The sequence below is a fragment of the Schistocerca americana genome, chromosome 3, assembly GCF_021461395.2.
Source record: "Schistocerca americana isolate TAMUIC-IGC-003095 chromosome 3, iqSchAmer2.1, whole genome shotgun sequence".
NCBI classification, from domain to species: domain Eukaryota; kingdom Metazoa; phylum Arthropoda; class Insecta; order Orthoptera; family Acrididae; genus Schistocerca; species Schistocerca americana.
In genome coordinates this window covers 330,844,863-330,866,224 of record NC_060121.1, presented here as the reverse complement: position 1 = coordinate 330,866,224, position 21,362 = coordinate 330,844,863, and the positions used below count along the sequence as shown (strand labels likewise).

The window sequence follows — 21,362 nt, the reverse complement described above, 5'->3', positions numbered from 1 at the left end:
ACCTTCACGTTGTTCCTGCATGTTTGCTAAGTGTATTTACCCATCTTTCATTAGGTTTTCATCTCAATATTTTCTTACCTACTGGAATCCAGCAATGAACTACCTTAGTGCATCTGCCATCTATCCACCCAACTTCGTGTCCTGACTACCTCCATTTCATTTTCACTACAGTAATATTTATGTAATTCATGCCAGTTTGCACTTGATCCATTTGTTTGTTTTGTGGTCTATCCTAACAATTCTCAACATGCTATCTGCGTTGTTCACTAACGAATCTCCATTTTTGGAAATCTTTCACATTTAATGACATAAATCAAAACTGGTAACACACTCATTACAATTTTTTTCTTTTCAGACACAATATTACCTCCACAAACTCAAACAATTAGCGATCTTAACGCACTCACAAGATACGAAAAGCAACGCTGCAAACTTGCACAAAATATAAATGATATGTCTGCCAAAATGAAACAACTAGCAACTAGCTTATCACAAATAAGTGTCACACTAAATATAGTCTCATCGTTACCTGAGATGCCAGAAAAGATAGTGACCTATTTTCTGGTTCATCAGAGCACGGCGTAACAGGAACTCTACAAGATCACAGTACAAATAAGCTTCATGTTTCAGTGCCTGGACAAGCTGAAGCAGGTACAATGAGAGGTCTTCATCACTGAAACAAATAAAAAATTATGATAAATTTTTATGTATAATCATTATGAAAACTATACTAACTTAATATTTATCGAACAAAAAGGGCATGGAATAACTTTAAAAAATCACTAGGGCAAATCACAAAACTTTAAAGACCCTGAAAGTTAATTACAGTCAGTAGCAGAGGTAACTTCTCATTCTGAGGGAACACTACTCAGGCAGTGTAGGGATCATAGTGATGGAAAAAGACTTGTTGGCCATCACTACCAGTTTCAATTAATGCCATGAACTGGTAAGGTAAGACCTATAATTTCATTATCAACACGTTTTTTATGAGCAATAAACCTATAACTGAAACAGAAGAGCATTCTCCCAACACTTCAGGTATTAAGTAATACTTGAGCCTGGGTTGACGTGAAATAGTGGTCAGGAAATTATCCTACTGACAGTTTCAAACCAGAGACCTTGTGGATCAACATTATAAAGAAAACCACCATGTCAACATCAGAGCATGACCAGAATGCATGTCAATATCTTTGCAGTTTATGATCAACAGGTCAGAACAGTGCTGTGTCAGGCTAACAAAGCTGTCTTCACAGCAAAGGTTTGTTGAATAATGTGGTGCTTTTTATTGCTTTATTTCAGGATTGCAAGATTGCTGTGCGTCTTGCTCTAGAGCAGGGCTTCCCAACCTTTTCAGCTGGCGGACCCCTTCTTCAGTCAAAAATCCATCGCGGACCCCTAGTCAGTCAAGAGCACATCCAGACACTTACTAGTGGATTTACTCCCTTTCTTCAACACACTATAGCCTGATTAAAATTACTTGATAATTGAAATTTCACACGATGGGGCTGTCTTCCTCCAAGAGCAACCAACGTCATGTCCAAACTGTTCGCTGTTGACAAGCTGTCACTTATGGTCTGTTCACTTCCACTATTTGGCTACTGTTGTGTAAGGAGCATGCATATTTCGTAACAGTTTTGTTTGTGTGTGTGTGTGTGTGTGTGTGTGTGTGTGTGTGTGTGTGTGTGTGATTTTTCATCAAATCCGAAGAAAAATGTTCAAATGTATGTAAAGTCTTCCTTTGGTCGTCCTGCCTCCTCATTCATTTCAACTGGAAACTTCCCTTGTTGTGAAGGCGATGGAGAAACTGCACCCTTCTTCAATTAACCCCTCTTGAGCCACCGATCCATGTTAGAAGTAATAAACTGGTCAAAAATCGACTTATGAAATAGGTAGTGCACTTACAAAGCACGTTTAACATTTAATTATGCCTGGGACCGCATACGTGCCAGTGAGCACTGTGATTGGTCGACAAAGCTTGTTCCGCGCATGCGTAAAATGTTTCAGCGCATCTAGCGCTGTGAGCCGGCGCACAAACAACCCCCGTATTGTTGCTAAACAATCGATCAGAGAATCTGCATTCTCCAGCACTAACCTGTGTATACGTTCTCACTTATGAACCGCAAAGGCTGCTTGGGATACGACCTAAAGTAAAAGTACACATGCTTTTCACACCGGGGGGGGGGGGGGGGGGGGTATTGAATTTGATTCTCACACTTTTATTCACTAATTTTACTCATTATTTTACACAATTTGGTGAAAGGTGGCCGCGGACCCCCTAGAAAGAGCCGGTGGACCCCTAAGAGGTCCGCAGACCACATGTTGGGAAGCCCTGCTCTAGAGTATTTTCTGATGAATGTGCAATATATCACAGTTCACACAGGTGGAATGTGGTTTTCTTGTTTAAGGAACATCCTATTACATGGTAGAATTGGAAAGGAACCCTTCCTATGTAATAATACGGGCCAGGATGACATCACAGTATCTTTTGGAACCACATTTATTTGTAGGGTACGTGAACAGAACTTCTTATTTGGACATGTTGCAAATGTGGTTAAACCTCGGTTCAAAGACAAGGAAATCATGGATCATGTGTCGGCTCAAAGACAAGGAAGTCATTGACAAAACTCCAGCACAGTTTTTCTATTTATGTTTGTCAGTTTCTTGATAAATAATTTCAAGGCCACTGGATTGGGTGTGATTCAGCATCTCCAGCCCATTTTGGAATGGCCACTAAAACAACCCAGACCTTACCATGCCAGATAACCTGTTACAGGGAGTAATTAAGCGCCACATGACCCAACACTGGTACAAGACTAATAAAGAACTGTGTAAAAAGTCAAGGAAGCCTCTTGGAGCAAAACTCGAAAGAACTCCATAAGATACCATATACTGTGTTGACAAGAGATACCGGAACCTCTCGACCACATTGTGGAATTCTGGAGGTGATATCCAATTTTTAGTATACTAGAAGGAATTTCAGCAATAATGGAAACTTTGTATCCATTCAATGTTTTCTATCTAAGGTGAGTGTTATTTTTTTCCTTTGCTTTTGGTTCTCTTTTTTCCTTCGTTTCTACACATGCAACAGCCTTCCTCATGTAGTAAGAGACATAAAGCAAATATAAGTGAAGTTATAATTACCTAACACTTTTAAGACACTGTACAGCAAAACTACGAACTGCTTGATCTGCATATGCATAGTCGAGCAGCTCAAGTGCTTTTTCCACTGGTAGTTTCGGCCACCTTCTCAAAAGTGCAGTCACTTCTGAAACCTGAAAATAAGTGAACAAATTATTTATACGGGTTTTCACATGACAAAAACTCTTGAATATTTCACAGGAATATAATTATGAGTACACACATAACCATTCATATTACCTATACACCCGTGTCACATTTATAACAGAAAGGGATGATAATGTGGGGGTGGGGTGGAGGTGGGGGTGAGAGTGGAGAAGGGGCGGTAGGGAGGGAGGAAGAGGGAAACAGAAAGAAAGAGAGCAGGAGAGTGAAAGAGAAAGAGGGAGGGGAAGAGGAGGGGAGAGGGGGGAAGATTACACTGGTTACTTCAGACGTGACCTGAAGGACAGGATTGGCAGGGGGAGACAAAGAAGAGGAAAGAGAGACTGCAGGGAAGACAGTGTGAGTATAAGAAGAGTAAAGTTAGTGACATGGAACAGTGTTGGAGACGGGTGTGGGGCAGGGAGAGATTAAGGCCATGAGAATTATAATATTAAAGGATTTCTTGCAAAGACATTTCTCATTTACATAATTACAACAAGCTGGTGTTGGTGAAGAGATGCAGTTGGCTCAGGCAATGAATCATCCATTGAAATTGAGCATTTTGTGTTCAGGAATGTGTTTTACCACTTCTATCTGCTATTGGCGACTGTTCAGGATGGCCATTCATTTGGATGTACAACTCAATGGTGATTATATCCACATAAAATGCGGAGCATACATTGCAGCAGAGCTGGTATGTAACATAACTGCTTTCATACATGGCCCGGCATCTGACAATATAAGCCTGTGATTGAAGTGGAGTATGATGCAAAGGGTGTATTGGACAGGTCTTGCAACTAGGTCTTCCACAGGAGTACGACCTATGTGGCAAGGGGTTACTACTTCTTGTTTACTATTGCTCATCTGATATTATCAAACTTATTACTTTTCATTACATTTTCGTTTCCCCCATACAGTCTGGCCACATGTGGACAATGCATCTGCAGTCATAAGAAATTCTTTGTCTAGTGCACTGTAGATCTTACTAAGGCCAGCACAGACTGACAATTCATTCCAAACCTAGGCCACAAACAGATCTCTAATTCTTCAACTATCCCTGTGAAATAAAACAACCCCATGTTTACATTCCTGTTTCAATGCCCTAACGATATACTCTCCGAAGAGACAATTCACTGAAAGTTCTGTGATTACAATTGTATCTAATAAGTGATTTCACCTAATACATCATATCTCATAAAATTTATTATTTCAGTTGTTTACCTGGGTGTAATGTTTGTCAAATATATGTTCGCAGTATTTTGCTTTCAGTAATGAAGCCATAATTAAGAAAAATTATGTTGGCATTGTTGTTTTTCATTATTTTATAAAATATGATGTATATCCTATGGAAAAATCTTTACTGCACACGCCAGTTTCAGCATAAAATTAAGCAAGGTTTTGTGGATAGGAACTCATATTAATGTTAAACTTTTAATTAATAAACTTGGACCGTAGTTTTGTTGTTTTCATCGGAGCACAAGGCTCAGAGGAGGTCAGTTGGAGACAGTTTTGAGCCGAAACCACTGTATTGCACGTCTGTGCAATAATCTAATTGTTGTAATACAGTATTGTGACTATGTAGCCTGTTATTGAAGTGGGTGTCCACTAAGAAGTAGTGCAGTTTGTCATAAATGAACCACTATAAAATGACTTGGTACCTGGATTATGTCATGGAATTCACATAACTTGATTCAGTTAGCAGATGAAATGGACCTGGATAACGACGGGTCCAGCAGCAGCAGCAGCAGCAGCAGCAGCAGCAGCAGGAACCAGATTACTCCGAGTTACACGGAACTAAGATATGTGTGAACAATGAAGTGAACCATGTACGTGCCATTGCAGAACAAATTACTAACATGTAATGTTTGGAAACTGTTATAGCAGTAAACATTAGCATTTGTCTCAAAGTTATCTTCAAGTGGTGGATGCCAAAGTGATCAGAAGATACTTCCATGATCACGCAGTCTTGATGTCTATGGAAGACAATTGTAACAACAAACTTTTGAGATTTCTTGTCTAAATCAAATAATCTCTTTTAACGTTGCAATTTTTGCAACAACCTCAGTCTCTCACCCCACAAGTAAAAAGTACAGTTTCGTTACACATGCAAACCAGCTGCAAGGATGCATCCCATTCATTAGCCAGTATCACCTGAGACTGGAACAATTTTACAACACCCTCTGCCAGGGTTTCAACTACCTTTCATTGTGCCCTGAAATAATGAACATCTTTCCCAAAATAACTCCCACCTCTCCCAAAATGGAACTCCACAGTCCTCCCAATATACGTCATATCTTAGGCCATCATTAAACAACATCCACTGCCAAACCTATCCCCACACCTCCCACTCCACTCCACTCACCTACACTTACATGTACCAATAACCTACACTTACATGTTTTCTTCCTCTGTTTTACACCCCTTCCCTTTTCTGCACAACTACTGACAATCAATTATTTCTCTTCATTTGTACCACATGAATCTTCCCCTATGTGCGCCACAGTGGGCTCAATGGTGTCACATTCCTTGCTATCTCGCTGCCTTCCAGCCATCAGAGTTGGGGCAAAGTAGTAGTAGTAGTAGTAGTAGTAGTAGTAGTAGTAGTAGTGGTGTGTGTGTGTGTGTGTGTGTGTGTGTGTGTAGGCGCGCGCATGCGCGCGCGCATGTGTGCACGTGCGCACTTTAGTTACTTATCTTTAAAACAGAAAATTATTCAAAAGTTCAGCTTTAAATCTTATTTAGGTGCCTCTCAAGTGCTCAACTATAAAAGGAGTGATTACCTTAATTTTTCCATTATTTGTATTCCACACTGGAATTTACAGTGTGTTACAAAGTTTCAGTGAGATGATAGAATTTCACAAAGAAATGCGCCAGTGAGACGATAGACATTCTCAAAGAAATGTGCCCAATCTAAGACATCATGGAATGCAAGCTTCTTTTAGACAAGTAATGAAATATGGCAACTTATCTATTTCTGGGTAAGAGTTAATATAGCATTTTTGAGATATCATGTAACACTGCACCATTACAAGAACCCTTTTTCTAAAGATGAGGATTATCCACAAACACACACGTCCTTTCCCTTTGCATCAAAACAACATTTAAACTTAATGGCACTGGAAATTATTCATTATTACAGAAAAGGAAGGAAGATAATAATTTAATGTTCTGTCAGTGACAAGTGTTAGAGGTGGAGCACAACCTTAGGTTGGGGGGAGAAAACTGTCTGCATCCTTTTGAAAGAAATCATCCCAGCATTTGCCTTATGTGATTTAGAAAAACAAGAGAACACTCAAATCTCAGTGGCTGAACAGGGATTTGAATTGCCTTCGTCCCAAAAGTGAGTCCAGTGCCTTACCATTGAGCCACATCACTCAGTGCAACACAGTAGAGTACGCTGTTCCAATTGGAGTGTTCACCTGCAAACTTGGCATCAATACCTCTCGCAAATGCATCAAGTTGAGCAACACCAGTTACATCTATGGTTTTGTCCAAGCCAAAGACGAAAACACTAAACCTTTTTCCCGTATTTCAAATGCGCTCCTTCATTGTTCACCATTTCCTCACTACATTTGCAAACTTTGAAAGAGGAACTGTTTCAAAATTGTTCTCGTATTTACAAAGTATTTTTAACAAATTCTCCATTGGTGAAAGGATGCACTGCTACTGCTATTTTAAGAGCTGTGTGATAGCTTAGTTTTACTGCAGCACCATTATTCATGGCATGATTTTCTTTCTATAAATGTATTATAAGGTGCAAGAAAAACTGAGGGAATAGCCACTTAGTATACCATCAATGGCAGGCACAATTTCAAAAAAGCAACATATACCATAATGTAATTTGCCTTTATTGTAGCAATTCTACTAATGTAAATTGGGCTTTCATTTCTTTCTGGATGATTGTAATTTCTAAATGCTGTACGATACTGTAAATATGATATAACTTATAGCATGCGTATTGTAATGAATGTAATGTGAAATATGTAGAATGCCTGGTTAGACTTAAGAGAGTGCTGAACAACAAACAAATCAGTCAATCAATAAATGAAGAAAAATGTCTAACCCAATCCTTACATCTTTCTCTCTGTTCAGTCTTTGCTTGAGAAGTTTTGCCGCAAATGATGTCTTCACAGAGATACTGCTTAAGACACAAAGCAAGCAAGCAAGCTATGTTGCCGTGTGCATATGTCTGATTGTGGTGGTGGTAGTGGTGGTTGTGGTTGTGGTGGTGGTGGTGGTGGTGAGCAGGGAAATATGCTGTGTCCATCTTGTAACAAAACTCACCATTGGGACACTATCATTATTTTCTAAGGAACATGATACACTTACTTAACTCACATCACAATCCAATAAAACTTTCCATACAAAAACATTTTTACATCTCTATTAATTTTGTAATGCAAATATTATCATCATAACATTTGCATAGGTATCAATACAAAACATATAGGTATGTAAGATATTTTTGCTCAAATGACGTAATTTCAAAATTGTCATACACATTTTGCATATTTATGTAACTCGGTACATTAGCTATTATTATTGTGATTATTATTATCAGTATTGAAACAATCTGAAGTACTAAAAAAATAAGATGTAAGTGAAAGATGTATAAGTTGCTTTTGTTTGCGATGTGATCAATATCTTATGAACTGTGTTACCTCTGGAGTTGTGCTCCTGGAGAGAGAAAGTGAACGGTGATAGACACATGTTTCTGAAGTTTTAGTGTGTAGATCATGATGGTGTATGGCGCTGCGTTTTGGAATGTGTGAAGTGGAATCGCTGTCATACTCAGGCACAACAAAAAGACTTTGGACCTGGCTGCGGCAGCCAGAGACAGTGGTCATGTGTGTGAGCTGCATTTGCGCGAACGTGTGTGTGTATGTTGTCTGTTTTGGAAGAAGTCCTTCTGGCAGAACACTTACGGAGTTAGTAGATTTTTGTTGTGTCTGACTGTGACTCACCACGTCTGCTATATGTTTAGTAGCAATCTATCATTCAATAATGCATATTATAAAACTGAAAACCTCTACATCTATTATGGAAACAGGGACATACCATTGGAGATCCTGTACCAACAACTGCTACTCACCATATAGCGGAGATGCTGAGCCACAGATAGGCACAACAAAAAGACTTTCACACTTAGAGCTTTCGGCCAGTGGCCTTCGTCTACAATAGACAAATGTGCGCGCGCACGCTGTAATGGTACTTTGACTACTGCGCCTCCGCCAATACAAAGATATAATTTACGATCGCGCACGCAGAAGAGCGCTGCACCAGCGACCGATTTTTATAAATAATTTTGCTCTTTTTTTTTTACTTTTGTGTAGGTTTTTGTTTTTAACAACTAATTGATTACACTCTCTCTCTTGTCTTCATACGAAAGACGTGTATTTTTCGGCGATGTGTTGAATGTGCTTTTGGGTGGAAATTAAAATTACATTACAAAGTGAGGTTGTTTCAATAGTGATTCAAGGTGGTTATCATCAAATTTGTAAATTGATCATGACAGTGACAACTTGAAGAAGTTTTCAACAGACAGAGAAAAGTGAAAGACGGGTCGTCCTACAAGAGAAATTAGGAGGACAGCCATGAAGACTACATTGTAATTAATACTGCGTATCTAACAAGATTATAAGGTAAATTTCAATTAGTTTCTGATGCTATTTCCGTACAGTCGTTTTTTGTAGTGTTGCCAACCCGGTCTGCCATGCACGGTCAAATTACAGCACGATCTCAATCAATAATACGAAGTCCGGCTTATCCGTAACTGAAACCACCAAAATTCCAAACCCAATCAGATTTTCTATTTTATATTTTTCACGGCAGAACCCCGAGGAGAAGGGTACACTACAATTGGCGACCGTGACAGGACGATGTCCAATGAACCATTTTCAATGCTACCACAAGATCAAAATTACTATCAGACATCACCACATACTATGCACAGTTTGACACAAAATGCAGGACCCATAATACCATCAGGAGTAGCTGATGAAACATTAGTACGACATGGATACTTTCAGACATTTTCATGTGATGAGAAAGACAAAGTGCATCCGATTGTTTTCATCCGCTCTTTTGATGGTATTTTCCCGAGACATTGGTTAGAAGCCGATAAAATACGATATGTTACAAATTTGTTACGTGGAAGAGCAGCTAAGTGGGGAGCAGCAATGAAAAGACGACGTTTAACATTTGAACAGTTTGAACAAGCATTTCTTGAGGAATTCTGGCCCATCACAGAACAGCAAAGTTTAAAACGAGACGTATACAATCCAGAAATTTACAACCCGAAGAAAGAGACTATATGTCAATACTTTGAACGCTACCTAGACAAAACATTATATTGGACAAAACCAGCAGATTTACCAGACGTAATTAGAACACTTAAAAGCCACTTACCATTTCCTTACCATGATAAATTAATAGGAGTGTCCGAGGACAACATAAAGAATTTTTTTTAGTTATGTTGATGAGGTAGATGATGTTTACAGAGATGAGATCAGGAATTTCAATCAATTGTATCCGATCCATCCAAGCAATTCGCGTACGCACAACAGAAATGACAGAGGCTATTGGAATCCGCCTCCGACACCACAACAAAACACTCAAAGAAACAATTCGCACTACACTGGGACAAATCCATTCAATATTAGGAGAAACAACTCGCAGCTTTGGCAAGGAAACAGTAATTATTACTATAATGGTTATCCGAACAGTAATTACAATCAGAACAATAACAGTTATATTCAAAATAACAACAACAGAAGAAGGAACCGAAATCATAGAGATCAAAGAAGAGAGGATAACAGGTACCATCCAGGATATTTTCAGAGAAACAACATCCAACAACATCCAAACACATATTGCAGGAATAACAGTAATGACAATACCAGTTACAGTCATGGGCGAAATAATGTATGGGGAAATCACAATGGACCACCGCCACGACACATGCAATACAGCAACCCTCAATTCCTACCTAACGGAACTCCTAATGCGACGCGAGGTAATGTCAACAACCAAACAGCTGATACTTGGGTGACGGGCGACAGAAATGTAAATATTATTGAGTTGGGCAATGAACCAAACCCGCAGCAACAACCGAATTTGCCGGAAAACGAACGACGACCGAGCTAAGCGCTCGAGTTACGGTCGATAGGGAGCAGAGCGCAACGGAACCGATGATTTGTTTTCTCTGATATGATGACAGTAAGAAAATAGAAAAAGAATTATATCAGGATGTAGATTTTAATAGTACCAGTAAAACAAAGAAGATTATTCAGGCTATAACATGAGTTATGATTGCTAGTTATGAAGTGGAAGTAATGTTAGATACAGGAGCAGCAGCAAGTGTCATTTCAATGTCCTTATATAACGAACTCAAACAAATAATTGCCAGAACAGAATTGTCACATTATAAGTGCCACCAGTAACAAATCAAAGAATGTGAAATTTCAAGAGCTAATTAACTTCACATTTTCAAATATACCACTCAATTACAGTTTTCTGGTAGTAGACAAATTAGTTATGCATTGCATATTAGGAATTGACTTTTTGAATGAATATCAAGCAATCATAGATTTAGGAAAAGGGAAATGTCATTTAACCGTAAACCAACAACAACTGACAATAGAGTTAACACAGGGTAAAAACTTAAACAGTAAACAAGGTAAATTTGAACAGTTACATTTTGTGTATCCACCAGCAACAAACATATGTGATTTAACTTTTAATGAAGCTTTATCTCAGGGAATTAAACCTAATGATTTATATGAGAAATGCACAGAACCTGAATATCTGACGAAGGAACAACAACTTGAATTACTTGAAGTTTTGCAGCAATTTGCTGAGGTATTTGTGGAGAAATCTGGGATTATTAGAGGCTATACTTATGAGATGGGTGTTAAACCACACAAAACATACTGTAGAACATATTATAACATTCCTTGGTCAAAGAAACCCGCAGTTTTGAAAGAGATTGAAAAAATGCAAGCTTGGGGTATCGTTGAAAGGTCACATTCACCATATTGCAGTCCAATACTAGCAGTTAATAAAGAGGATGGTAGTGTAAGGTTAGTGCTGGACGCACGAGAAATTAACAAAGTTATAATCCCAATCAACACACGACCTATAAATTTGGAAGAACAACTTTTAAAATTTCATAATGTACAGTATTTAACCAATATCGACCTCCGCTCATCATTTTGGCAGGTGAACCTCCATAAAAAGTCGTAAATACACTGCATTTCTATGTGAGGGACGTAGTTATCAATTTTGTGTTCTACCCTTTGGTCTACGAGTGAGTGCTGGAGTATTTATTGAAGCCTTAGATGCTGTTCTTGGACCACAATTGTTATTGCAAATCACAGTTTATGTTGATGACATTGTCATTGCCACCACTACTTGGGAAGAACATGTAAATCTTTTGAAGCAACTTCTGACTAAGTTTTCTGACGCAGGTTTCACTATCAATTTATCAAAGACAAAATTAGGGAGGAGAGAAATCAAATTCCTTGGTCACATCATATCAACTGAAGGCATTTATCCAGACTCAAGAAAAATTGATGCAATAAAGAATTTTCCATCCCCACAGAATCGTAAACAACTCAAAGCCTTTCTTGGTCTATCTTCATTCTTTAGGAAATTTGTACCCTACCACCTTCTTTAACAGTCCACATCTTCTATCTTTACTCAAAAGAAATAATATTTGGAAATGGACAGAGTTCTGTCAGACAGATTTTGAAGCAATTAAGAATGCTTTAGTTAATGCACCGTTATTATGTCATCCTGACATGACGTCAGACTTTTGCCTAGTAACAGATGCAAGTTCCTATGGGCTCTGAGCATTTTTATTCCAAATTCATGTAGAAGATGAACAAACAGTCATCAAACCTATAAGTTTTGCTAGCCGCATGCTCACTGAATGCGAAAAGTCATATTCAGTGACCGAGCGCGAAACACTTGCCATAGTATGGGCATTTCGCAAGTTTCGCTACTTTCTATGGGGAAAACGTACTAAGCTTTATACTGATCATCAAGCTCTTTCTTTCCTGCTATCATGCAAGTTATTACATTCACGTCTTGCACGCTGGTGTGCATCACTACAAGAATATGATTTTGATATTTTATATATATAAAAGGAGAATCCAACATTATAGCTGATGCTCTATCTCGTTTGCCACAAGGCCTACAAGAATTTTCAGATGTGACAGAACAAACATCAGATTTCAAAATTTTACTCATGTATGACGGTACATTTGCACCTTACTACAAAAACATGTGCAGGAAGTTAGCCATATTGCAGGACAATGATCCCAGGTGGATCCAGATAAAGAATAAATTACGTGCAGGAACAGACCCACATCTTGAAAAATATTACACATTAAACAAAGAAGTATTATTTCACTGACGAAACCCTGAATCACAGCATTGGTGTGTTTGCTTACCTGAAGCTCATGTTGTGATTTTATTTTATTTACACACAGAACTTGGGGACACTATGGTGTAACCAAATGTACAGATAAGATTATACAATATTGCTATTTTCCAAATTTAAGGCTAAGAGTATTGAGTAATATTAGGAAATGCATCATATGTCAGAAAGCCAAATATTCTAATCGCACAAGCATGAATGAATTGCACCCAATCATACCTAAGAGGCCATTACAGCTAATTTCTTTAGATATTGCAGGACCCTATCCACAAGCACGTGGAGGAATGAAATACATCCTTGCTGTGTTAGATGTTTTCACAAAGTATTTAAAATTATATGCTTTACGTTCAGTTTCTACCACTGCTATTACCAGACGTCTATTAACAGATTATTTTGTAAGAACAGGAAAACCTGAAGTTATGATCACGGATAATGCAGCATATTTTACCAGTTTAAAATGGAAGACTTTTATTGAAGAACAGAATGTTAAACATATTTTAATTTCAAGATTTCACGCAGCAGGAAACCCAGTAGAAAGAACATTTCGAGAATTTGGACAGTTTATGAGAACACACACACCAGAGAAGCACACAAAATGGGTAGAATACCTAGCACCATTTGAACAAATAGTGAACAATTTAACTCACATTTCTACTGGATACACACCAACTGAATTAATTATGGATAAAACAGAAAGAAATGAATGGACAGACCCTCTACCTAAATTTACAGCAACAACAAATCATGTTAGTTTAGAAGAAAAGGTAAGACAAGCTTACACAACATTATGTGACAAAGCTAAGGAAAGAAAGCAGAAATATGGCAGAGGTGTCAGGAAAGCACAAACATTTCAAGTTGATGAGTTAGTTTTACTAAGAACACATCCTAAACCCACAAAACTGAAACATTTAAACAGGAAATGGCAGATCTTATACTCTGGACCATACCGAATTGTAAATATTCCACACCCTGGCTGTTATTCATTAGAATATCCATTAACACATAAACCCAGAGGTCTACATCCACACAGACATTTGAAAAATACATACAGTAAAATGTTAGCTAATGAGGAGAAGATAATTAATATGATATACAGTTATGATGAGACTACATTTAAGTTATACAGATACTTACAATCTAATGAATGCAGGTAAGTCTAGAAAGCAATGTGAACCATCCAATAGCTAATAAGATATTTGGTTATAAGAGGAGTTGCTATTGAGGCATATACACATTAGAGGAGGCAGAGAACTGAACAGAATTATTTTCTTTAGGAGGCATGTGATGATAGTAATGTTGATATGAGTGATGTGAGTGACTGAATGAGATGAGTAAATGTAATTTTAGTTTAATAAGAGGATAAATAGTAATATGGAGAGAGGTAAATGGAATATAAGATGAGAAAAGGGTATTATTATTATTATTGTTGTTGTTGAAGTAAAAAAGTAAATGATGATGAATAAGAGGAATATATAAGGCTGAGGAATAAGTATATGTTATTTTGTGAAATATGAATAATGGATAGGTGAGAATGTTATGAGTAATTGAGAATATGTTGAGAGGGGAGAAACTAGATTTGAATGCTATATCACATGTACTCATGGAATACAGAATGAAAGTAGTGGAAAGAATATTATTTACTGAAAGATTGGTATGCCTGAGATAATAACTTATGTAATGTCTTATATATTCTTATAACTAAAGGTGAAAGTATAGATTTATGTGGAAAGAATTATTTACAGCAGCCACTGTTGGAAATATACTAGAAGATTTAAATCTATAACACTTTAACACTAATCTAATGGGAACTTGTAATGAAATTTTTGGAGTTATGTAGGCTTGACACTTCAGATTGGAAGAATTATTTAAGAGAACATATTTAGCAGTCATCTAATGACATAATTAAAGCTCATCTACTGTACTGAACTAATGTGCCATTAAATAGAAAGGAGAATAAGGAGAAAACAAAACGTCAGTCCTCTGTTGCGGCTCATACTCTCATCCCTCCCTTAGAGACATTTATACATGTTGATGAAATATTTGACATTGTATAATTCGTGATTATCTGACACTATGGAGAGACATACACACATATTTAAGTAAAACATTTATTTATATTGCTTGATACTCGTGAAAGGAAGAAGATGAACTACACAAACTCTATAGGAACTTGATTGACTTGCACACACACACACACACACACACACACACACACACATATATATATATATATATATATATATATATATATATATATATATATAAACACACACACACTTACCACACTGATGTACATACCTATAGGATCCTAAGATATTTAGAGGGGCATCGCTCTTAGAAACGGTAATAGAGGGGTATCACTCTTAGAAACAGCAATAGTGGGGACACCACACTTAGAAACGGTATTAGGTATAGGAACTTTTACATTATATTAAGTTAACATGTATTTTATTTATCATATTTTATTTTGTGTAGTCCACTGTAGGAGATGACTTTACTAGTATTTATGAAGTAGTTAGCAACCATCCCATGAACCTATCCTCCTACAGAGGGTTGTCTTGAAGCTTGAAATATGTGTAAATTTTATTCCAGGAGGCAAGATGAATTTTAAGTTGAATATTCTAGCGAGTTGCCACAATTATCTTCAAATGTTGCAAGTGTAACGAAAGGGAAAGGAACAAAAAAAATAAAAAAAAATAAAATGTATATTTCAATCTGAATGTAATGTAATTCACACGTCAGCACAATGATATTGAATGTAACGTAAAAATTTACTATATTTTTCATTTAATTCTGTATATGTACTATATGACAACAATGTAACTATCTCATGTAATGATTAATTGTAAATATTTGTATATTTATGTACTTACTATATCAAGAAATGTATTTTAAGGAGATGTTAATGAGCTGCAAAGGACTTGTGCATGTAGCACATGATTCATATATGGAACTGAAAATGCAAAGAAGAAACCAACGTGATGGAACACTGGTCAAGAAATATTTACGTAGTGTCAATATGCCTTGAAGTGTATGGTGTAGTGGAAGCCGGCAGGTCTTCAGGTTGGTGTAAAAGACAAGCTCATCACCTGTCGTAGGCAGTGAGGTGTTTCCTGTGCCCTCATTGACCATTTATACCCCGGTAGACGCCACCAAAATTCGACTGCTGGAGATCACAATTTCGTGTTGACACATTGAACAAACTTTGGATTTCCTTCAAGTCACACGCAAGAGATCCAGGCAGTACACACACACTCAAAATCCGATACTATGTTTAAAGACATTGGAGCAATATAATAGAAACATTTATTGTTCGAATTAATTCCATTGTAAACACGAATCATGTGAACTGAATTCAAACGTTGTGCTAAGCAACGATAATACGCTGCTATTCAAAGACATTAATGTTACGACTCCTAAAGAAGATACACACCAAAAAGACCTTATACAAAGACTGATATGCAAAGAGCATTGTGCTCAGAAATATTTTTTGTAATATGTAAATTTCTTATTTTCAAAGATGAGGTGACTTACCGAACGAAAGTGCTGGCAGGTCGATAGACACACAAACAAACACAAACAAACACACAAAATTCAAGCTTTCGCAACAAACTGTTGCCTCATCAGGAAAGAGGGAAGGAGAGGGAAAGACGGAAGGGGAAGGAACTGGGTTTCTTCCCACACACACACACACACACAAAAGAGCAAGAAAGCAGGCAGGCACACCTCATGCACACACGACCGCCAACTCCAACATTTTTGACCATCAATTACACTGTTTTTAGGAATGTGTGCAACTCTAGGACTTTGTTGCAAATTTTTCACCAGATAATCCTAAAATGTTCACTGTCTCCAGTGGTTGCATATTTTTGGGTCTTACGCTAATAATTTGAGGTCTGCTACAGCTATCGGTTGCTGTTATAAAACTGAGGTGGTGGTTGTGTAGGTGGCAGTAACAGGGCGTACTAAAATTCATAATAGCTGTTGTTATTGTTGCTGTTGTTTACAGACTTCTTGTGTTAGTCACTGTAATAACAGTTACACCAGCAGATGAAACAAATTGTATACTAAAAACTTACGGTTGTTTTTCTGCGACACTATAGGAACATCTGACAGAGAGTGGAAAAAGATGCCCTTGGGTAAGTGCATTCGGAACAGCATATTGGTAGCTCTCTAAATGTTAGAGGAATAGTAGCAGAAACAAAAAGAAACAAGGAAAGGTCATATGACAGACATTATAAATTCGATTCAACATTCAGGAGACAGAGAGAGAGAGAAGAAGAAGAAGAAGAAGAAGAAGCAGACTGTCACAATGAGTCACATAAATGTAATTTGATATGTAACTGTCCATTGCAGTTATCAAGAGAGTGGACTAGAATGAATAAATAGGTAAATATCTGAGACATAATTTCTCACAAAGGAAAAGCTGCAAATCATCTTATTTACGTAAATTAATACGTAAAATGCAGGGATTCTGTTCATAGATAAGACGAATTAGTAACATAATCTGTATTCGTGTTTCAAATAGTAGTGTCAGTTTACCACACTCAAAACAGCAAAAATTGTAGGACAACAACAAAGCAAGTCTTCATTTGGAGCAGCTACCAATGTGGCTAACTTATTAGAATAAAGAATTACCTAAGTAAAGGAATTACTCACCTCTCTGTGATCATTCCATTCGACGCAGTCAAGTAATTTTGGGAGCAGCTGTGGAAAATGTGCAAGACAGTCGTATCGAAGACTCCAAATTATTTTGCGCTCCTGTTCATGCAATTCATGCAATGGATCTCTCTCAGCAGCCTGTCTTAGTTGTTCCAGGAACACCATTGGTTGCATGCCTGGTATTTCAGCACTAGCCATGTTCTCCCCTTCTGTGCCACTTGGGGTCTCCTGGCTACTTGCAAACTCCAATACTTTTTCAGGTGATGGGTACATGACAGTTCGTTCTGCATCATACCTGATATCAAAAATGGGTAAGACTATTATACGGATTTTAAAATTAAGAGACAAATAATAAAAAATTATGAACTGATGTGAGAATAATTTATGGTTGTGCGATTTACAACTGAGGATTATTCACATAATTAATGTCATGGAAGTGTGCTTGCACATCTGATTTCAGCTTACAAACTGGCCAATATTTTTGACAACAGCAACTATGAACACTAATGGCAATGATATACAATCTTTTCGTTGATATCAGAATAGTATTGTGATTTGGGGTGTGGAAGAAAATGGCATTATCACAAAAGAATAGAAATGTGACATACTATATAAGACATCCCAGATAAGCTAATAACTGTTCAAGCATGAAAAGATAAAAATGAGACAAGGGTGATATAGCAATAGTAAATGCTGTTTTGGCACAAGAGGACCAAAACTGAGCAACTGTCACAAATTATTCCACCACGTTACTGGAAGATAACTGGCAACTCTACATGCATTACAGATTAGTTGTTTATACCTGAAAACACAGATGATGTGACTTACCGAATGAAAGTGCTGGCAGGTCGATAGACACACAAACAAACACAAACATACACACAAAATTCAAGCTTTCGCAACAAACTGTTGCCTCATCAGGAAAGAGGGAAGGAGAGGGAAAGACGAAAGAATGTGGGTTTTAAGGGAGAGGGTAAGGAGTCATTCCAATCCCAGGAGCGGAAAGACTTACCTTAGGGGGAAAAAAGGAAAAAAGGACAGGTATACACTCGCACACACACACAAACATATCCATCCGCACATACACAGACAAGTTGTTTATCTAGACAAACATAACATTCTTCTAACATCATGGCACTGTTTCAGAAAGGGTAAATCTACAGAATCAGCAACTGCCAATATGACAGAATATTTTATATAGTCAACAGATTAAATAAATAAATAAAATAAAGAATAAAGGTTGTAACTGCAATGTTTCTGGTCGCTCTTAAGGATGCGACACCACTTCCCATGAACTATTGATACAAAAACTGGAAAACTGTGGCACTTTAAGGTGGAAGGAAGTTTAAAGTGCTTGTCCACAAGCAAGGAAGCTTCCAAAAGTTGCTTGTGGAAGCTAATTCTGCAAGTTATTTGATGTGGAAACACTCCCAGCAAGTCAACTTTCACAAGTTTCATCAATTTGCAGAAGTAGCACCCACAAGTTAGTGGAAACAGTTTCCGACATCTCGTTGCAACTACTTGCAGAACTTGCCAGTTGCTGAAAGTGTTTCTCAAATTTGGAAAAATTATGTGTTTGCAATATTGATACCAAAATGTCAGTATTGGAAAGGAGAGGCACAAAGGCAGGTGGGCCCTGCATAAAAGCCTGAGTTAATAACCTGCCCTCACCATAGTTCAGTTGAGCATCATGTGTGTTTCGTGTCAGACCTGTTGGACAAACTGCTTGTTTAGTGCGTTGGTTCTGAACTGAGAACAGGACAATGAATGAGCAAAGGATCAATTTAAAGTTTTGTTTTAAGCTTGGCAAGACACCGAAAGAAACACATGCAATGCTGGCACATGTTTATGGAGATCAAGCACTGTCCATGAAGTATGTGTACAAGTGGGTCAATCCCTGTAGCAGACAACCAGCGACCGCCATCAGTGATGAAAACATTGAGAAAGTGAGGACATTAATCACACACGATCATCAATGAACCGTGTGCATGAACTGCAGATGAAACGTGAAACTGTGCAACGAATCCTTACTCAGGAGTTAGGGAAGAGCAAAATAATGTTGTTGTCTTGTGTCACATCATTTGACTGATGATCAGAAATAGACACGATTAGAGGCTTCACAGGATTTTATCAAAACGATGGATGCAATACCCGATTTCTTGAACCGTATTGTCACTGAGGATGAAACCTGGTGTCTCCAGTACGGCACTGAAATGAAATGGCAAAGCATGGAATGGAATTCTTTGACATCACCTTGTCGGAAAAAGATCAAAGCCAAAACACCAAGCATCAAAATGATGCTCATCACCTTTTTCGATAGTCAAGGCATTATCCACAAGGAATTTCTAACTGAGGGAACGATGTAGAATGCTGCACGGTATGTTGAAAATTTGACCCTTTTCATGCAATGCCTATGCAGGGTACGAACACAGTACGCACAACAAGGTTCCTGGTTTTTTGTTCATGAAACTGCTCACCCACACACAGCCAATATCATCAAACAGTTTCTGGCAAAAAAGGGGGTGGAGCAACTTGAACATCCACCATACTCGCCAGATCTAAATCCTCCCGACTTCTTCCTATTCCCTCGACTAAAACTCGCTTTGAAAGGAAAGAGATTTGACGATATTCCTGACATCCAACGAAACATGATGCAGCTTTTGAACACCATCCCAAAGGACGACTTCGTGCAAAGTTTCCAGGACATGTATCGCAGAGCTCAGCAGTGCATAGTAATGAGAGGTGACTATTTCGAAGGACAGTAAGGTAACTGTAGTTCATAGTTCATCTACATTAATGTTACAGGTCTATTCCACCAAACTTTATTGTCGGAGGTTGTATACCACTGGAACTCCTAAACCCACAAAATTGACCACCACAGCCAAGGACGTTCAAAATTAATTTACAGATTATTTTGTTTCACCAGAAGGGGAACTAGAACAGCAGCACATATGCCTTTCAATTTTAGATTTTTTAAATGTATCATAAACATAAATGAATTACATCTGTAATAAAACTAATAAATATCAGAACTGTTTGCAAAAATCTATGAGTAATTAAAAGGCCATCTCTTGGAGGTATAGCTTGCTGCATTTTTGTCTACTGTTTCTGTATATTTGATTTTACAATAGACAAGAGACACTCAAAACTAGCTGATGACATTCTCAAAATGTTTTTAATCTGATCCATTTCATTACGCAAACATTTATTTTTTTCTTAATTTTGTTCTTTGCAATGATTTTTCTTCAATAATAATAATAGTAGTAAAAATAATAATAAAACCCGTGGGGGCCCAGGAAAAGAATAGGCCTCCGGTATGTTCTGCCAGTCGTAAAAGGTGACGAAAAGAACAAACCACTAATAGGGCTAACCCCCCTTTTGGTGTGATTAGTTGGTTCAGGACAGAACTAATGAAGCCTCGGACAAGCGCTGTCATGGTCGGGGACGACGCTTGAACCCTATGCCCGTCCACAATGGTAACAACACTGCCAGCCACACGGAAAATGATTTAAATCCAAATAGAGGTGTTTTGCAGGATATGCTTCCTGCAACCACTCTAGAAGGAAAACAAAGACAGAGGATGAGATGGTCAGATGAAGTTAACTGACACCTCATGTTCTGTTATTACCAAGCAACAAACTTAGGAACCAACACAACTGGATACAGATCGCAAGTATACACAACATTTATTACCAGATACCCAGAATTAAAATTTTTACCAGAACTATGACTAGCTGATCAGATCCGCGTAATAATAAAAAATAACAGGATACCCCAGTCAGAATAAGAAAACATCAAACAACAAGTACAACAAATACTGGAACAAAATAATGTGTAATCAGAAGAAGAAAAAAATACAGTGATGTACTCAAACATCCCAGAGCAAACAAACAAAGAACAATACGCATCAGTTAAACAATCAGAGGAAAACGAAATCTTAAGACGGCCACCAGAACAAGCACAAATAGAACACGAA

The 21,362-nt window shown here is 37.7% G+C and overlaps 1 protein-coding gene across 1 annotated transcript in view; it reads right to left on the bottom strand.

The window, feature by feature from the left end:
• LOC124605394 (phosphatidylinositol 4,5-bisphosphate 3-kinase catalytic subunit delta isoform) overlaps window positions 1–21,362 on the bottom strand; it is a 158,073-nt gene that overhangs the window by 56,724 nt on the left and 79,987 nt on the right. Inside the window, exons 9-11 of the mRNA XM_047137038.1 lie at window positions 17,384–17,681; window positions 3,142–3,272; window positions 530–673 (exon numbers count right to left, since the gene is read on the bottom strand). Of these exons, the coding sequence (XP_046992994.1) occupies window positions 530–673; window positions 3,142–3,272; window positions 17,384–17,681 (573 nt within the window). The remainder of the gene's footprint in view (window positions 1–529; window positions 674–3,141; window positions 3,273–17,383; window positions 17,682–21,362) is intronic.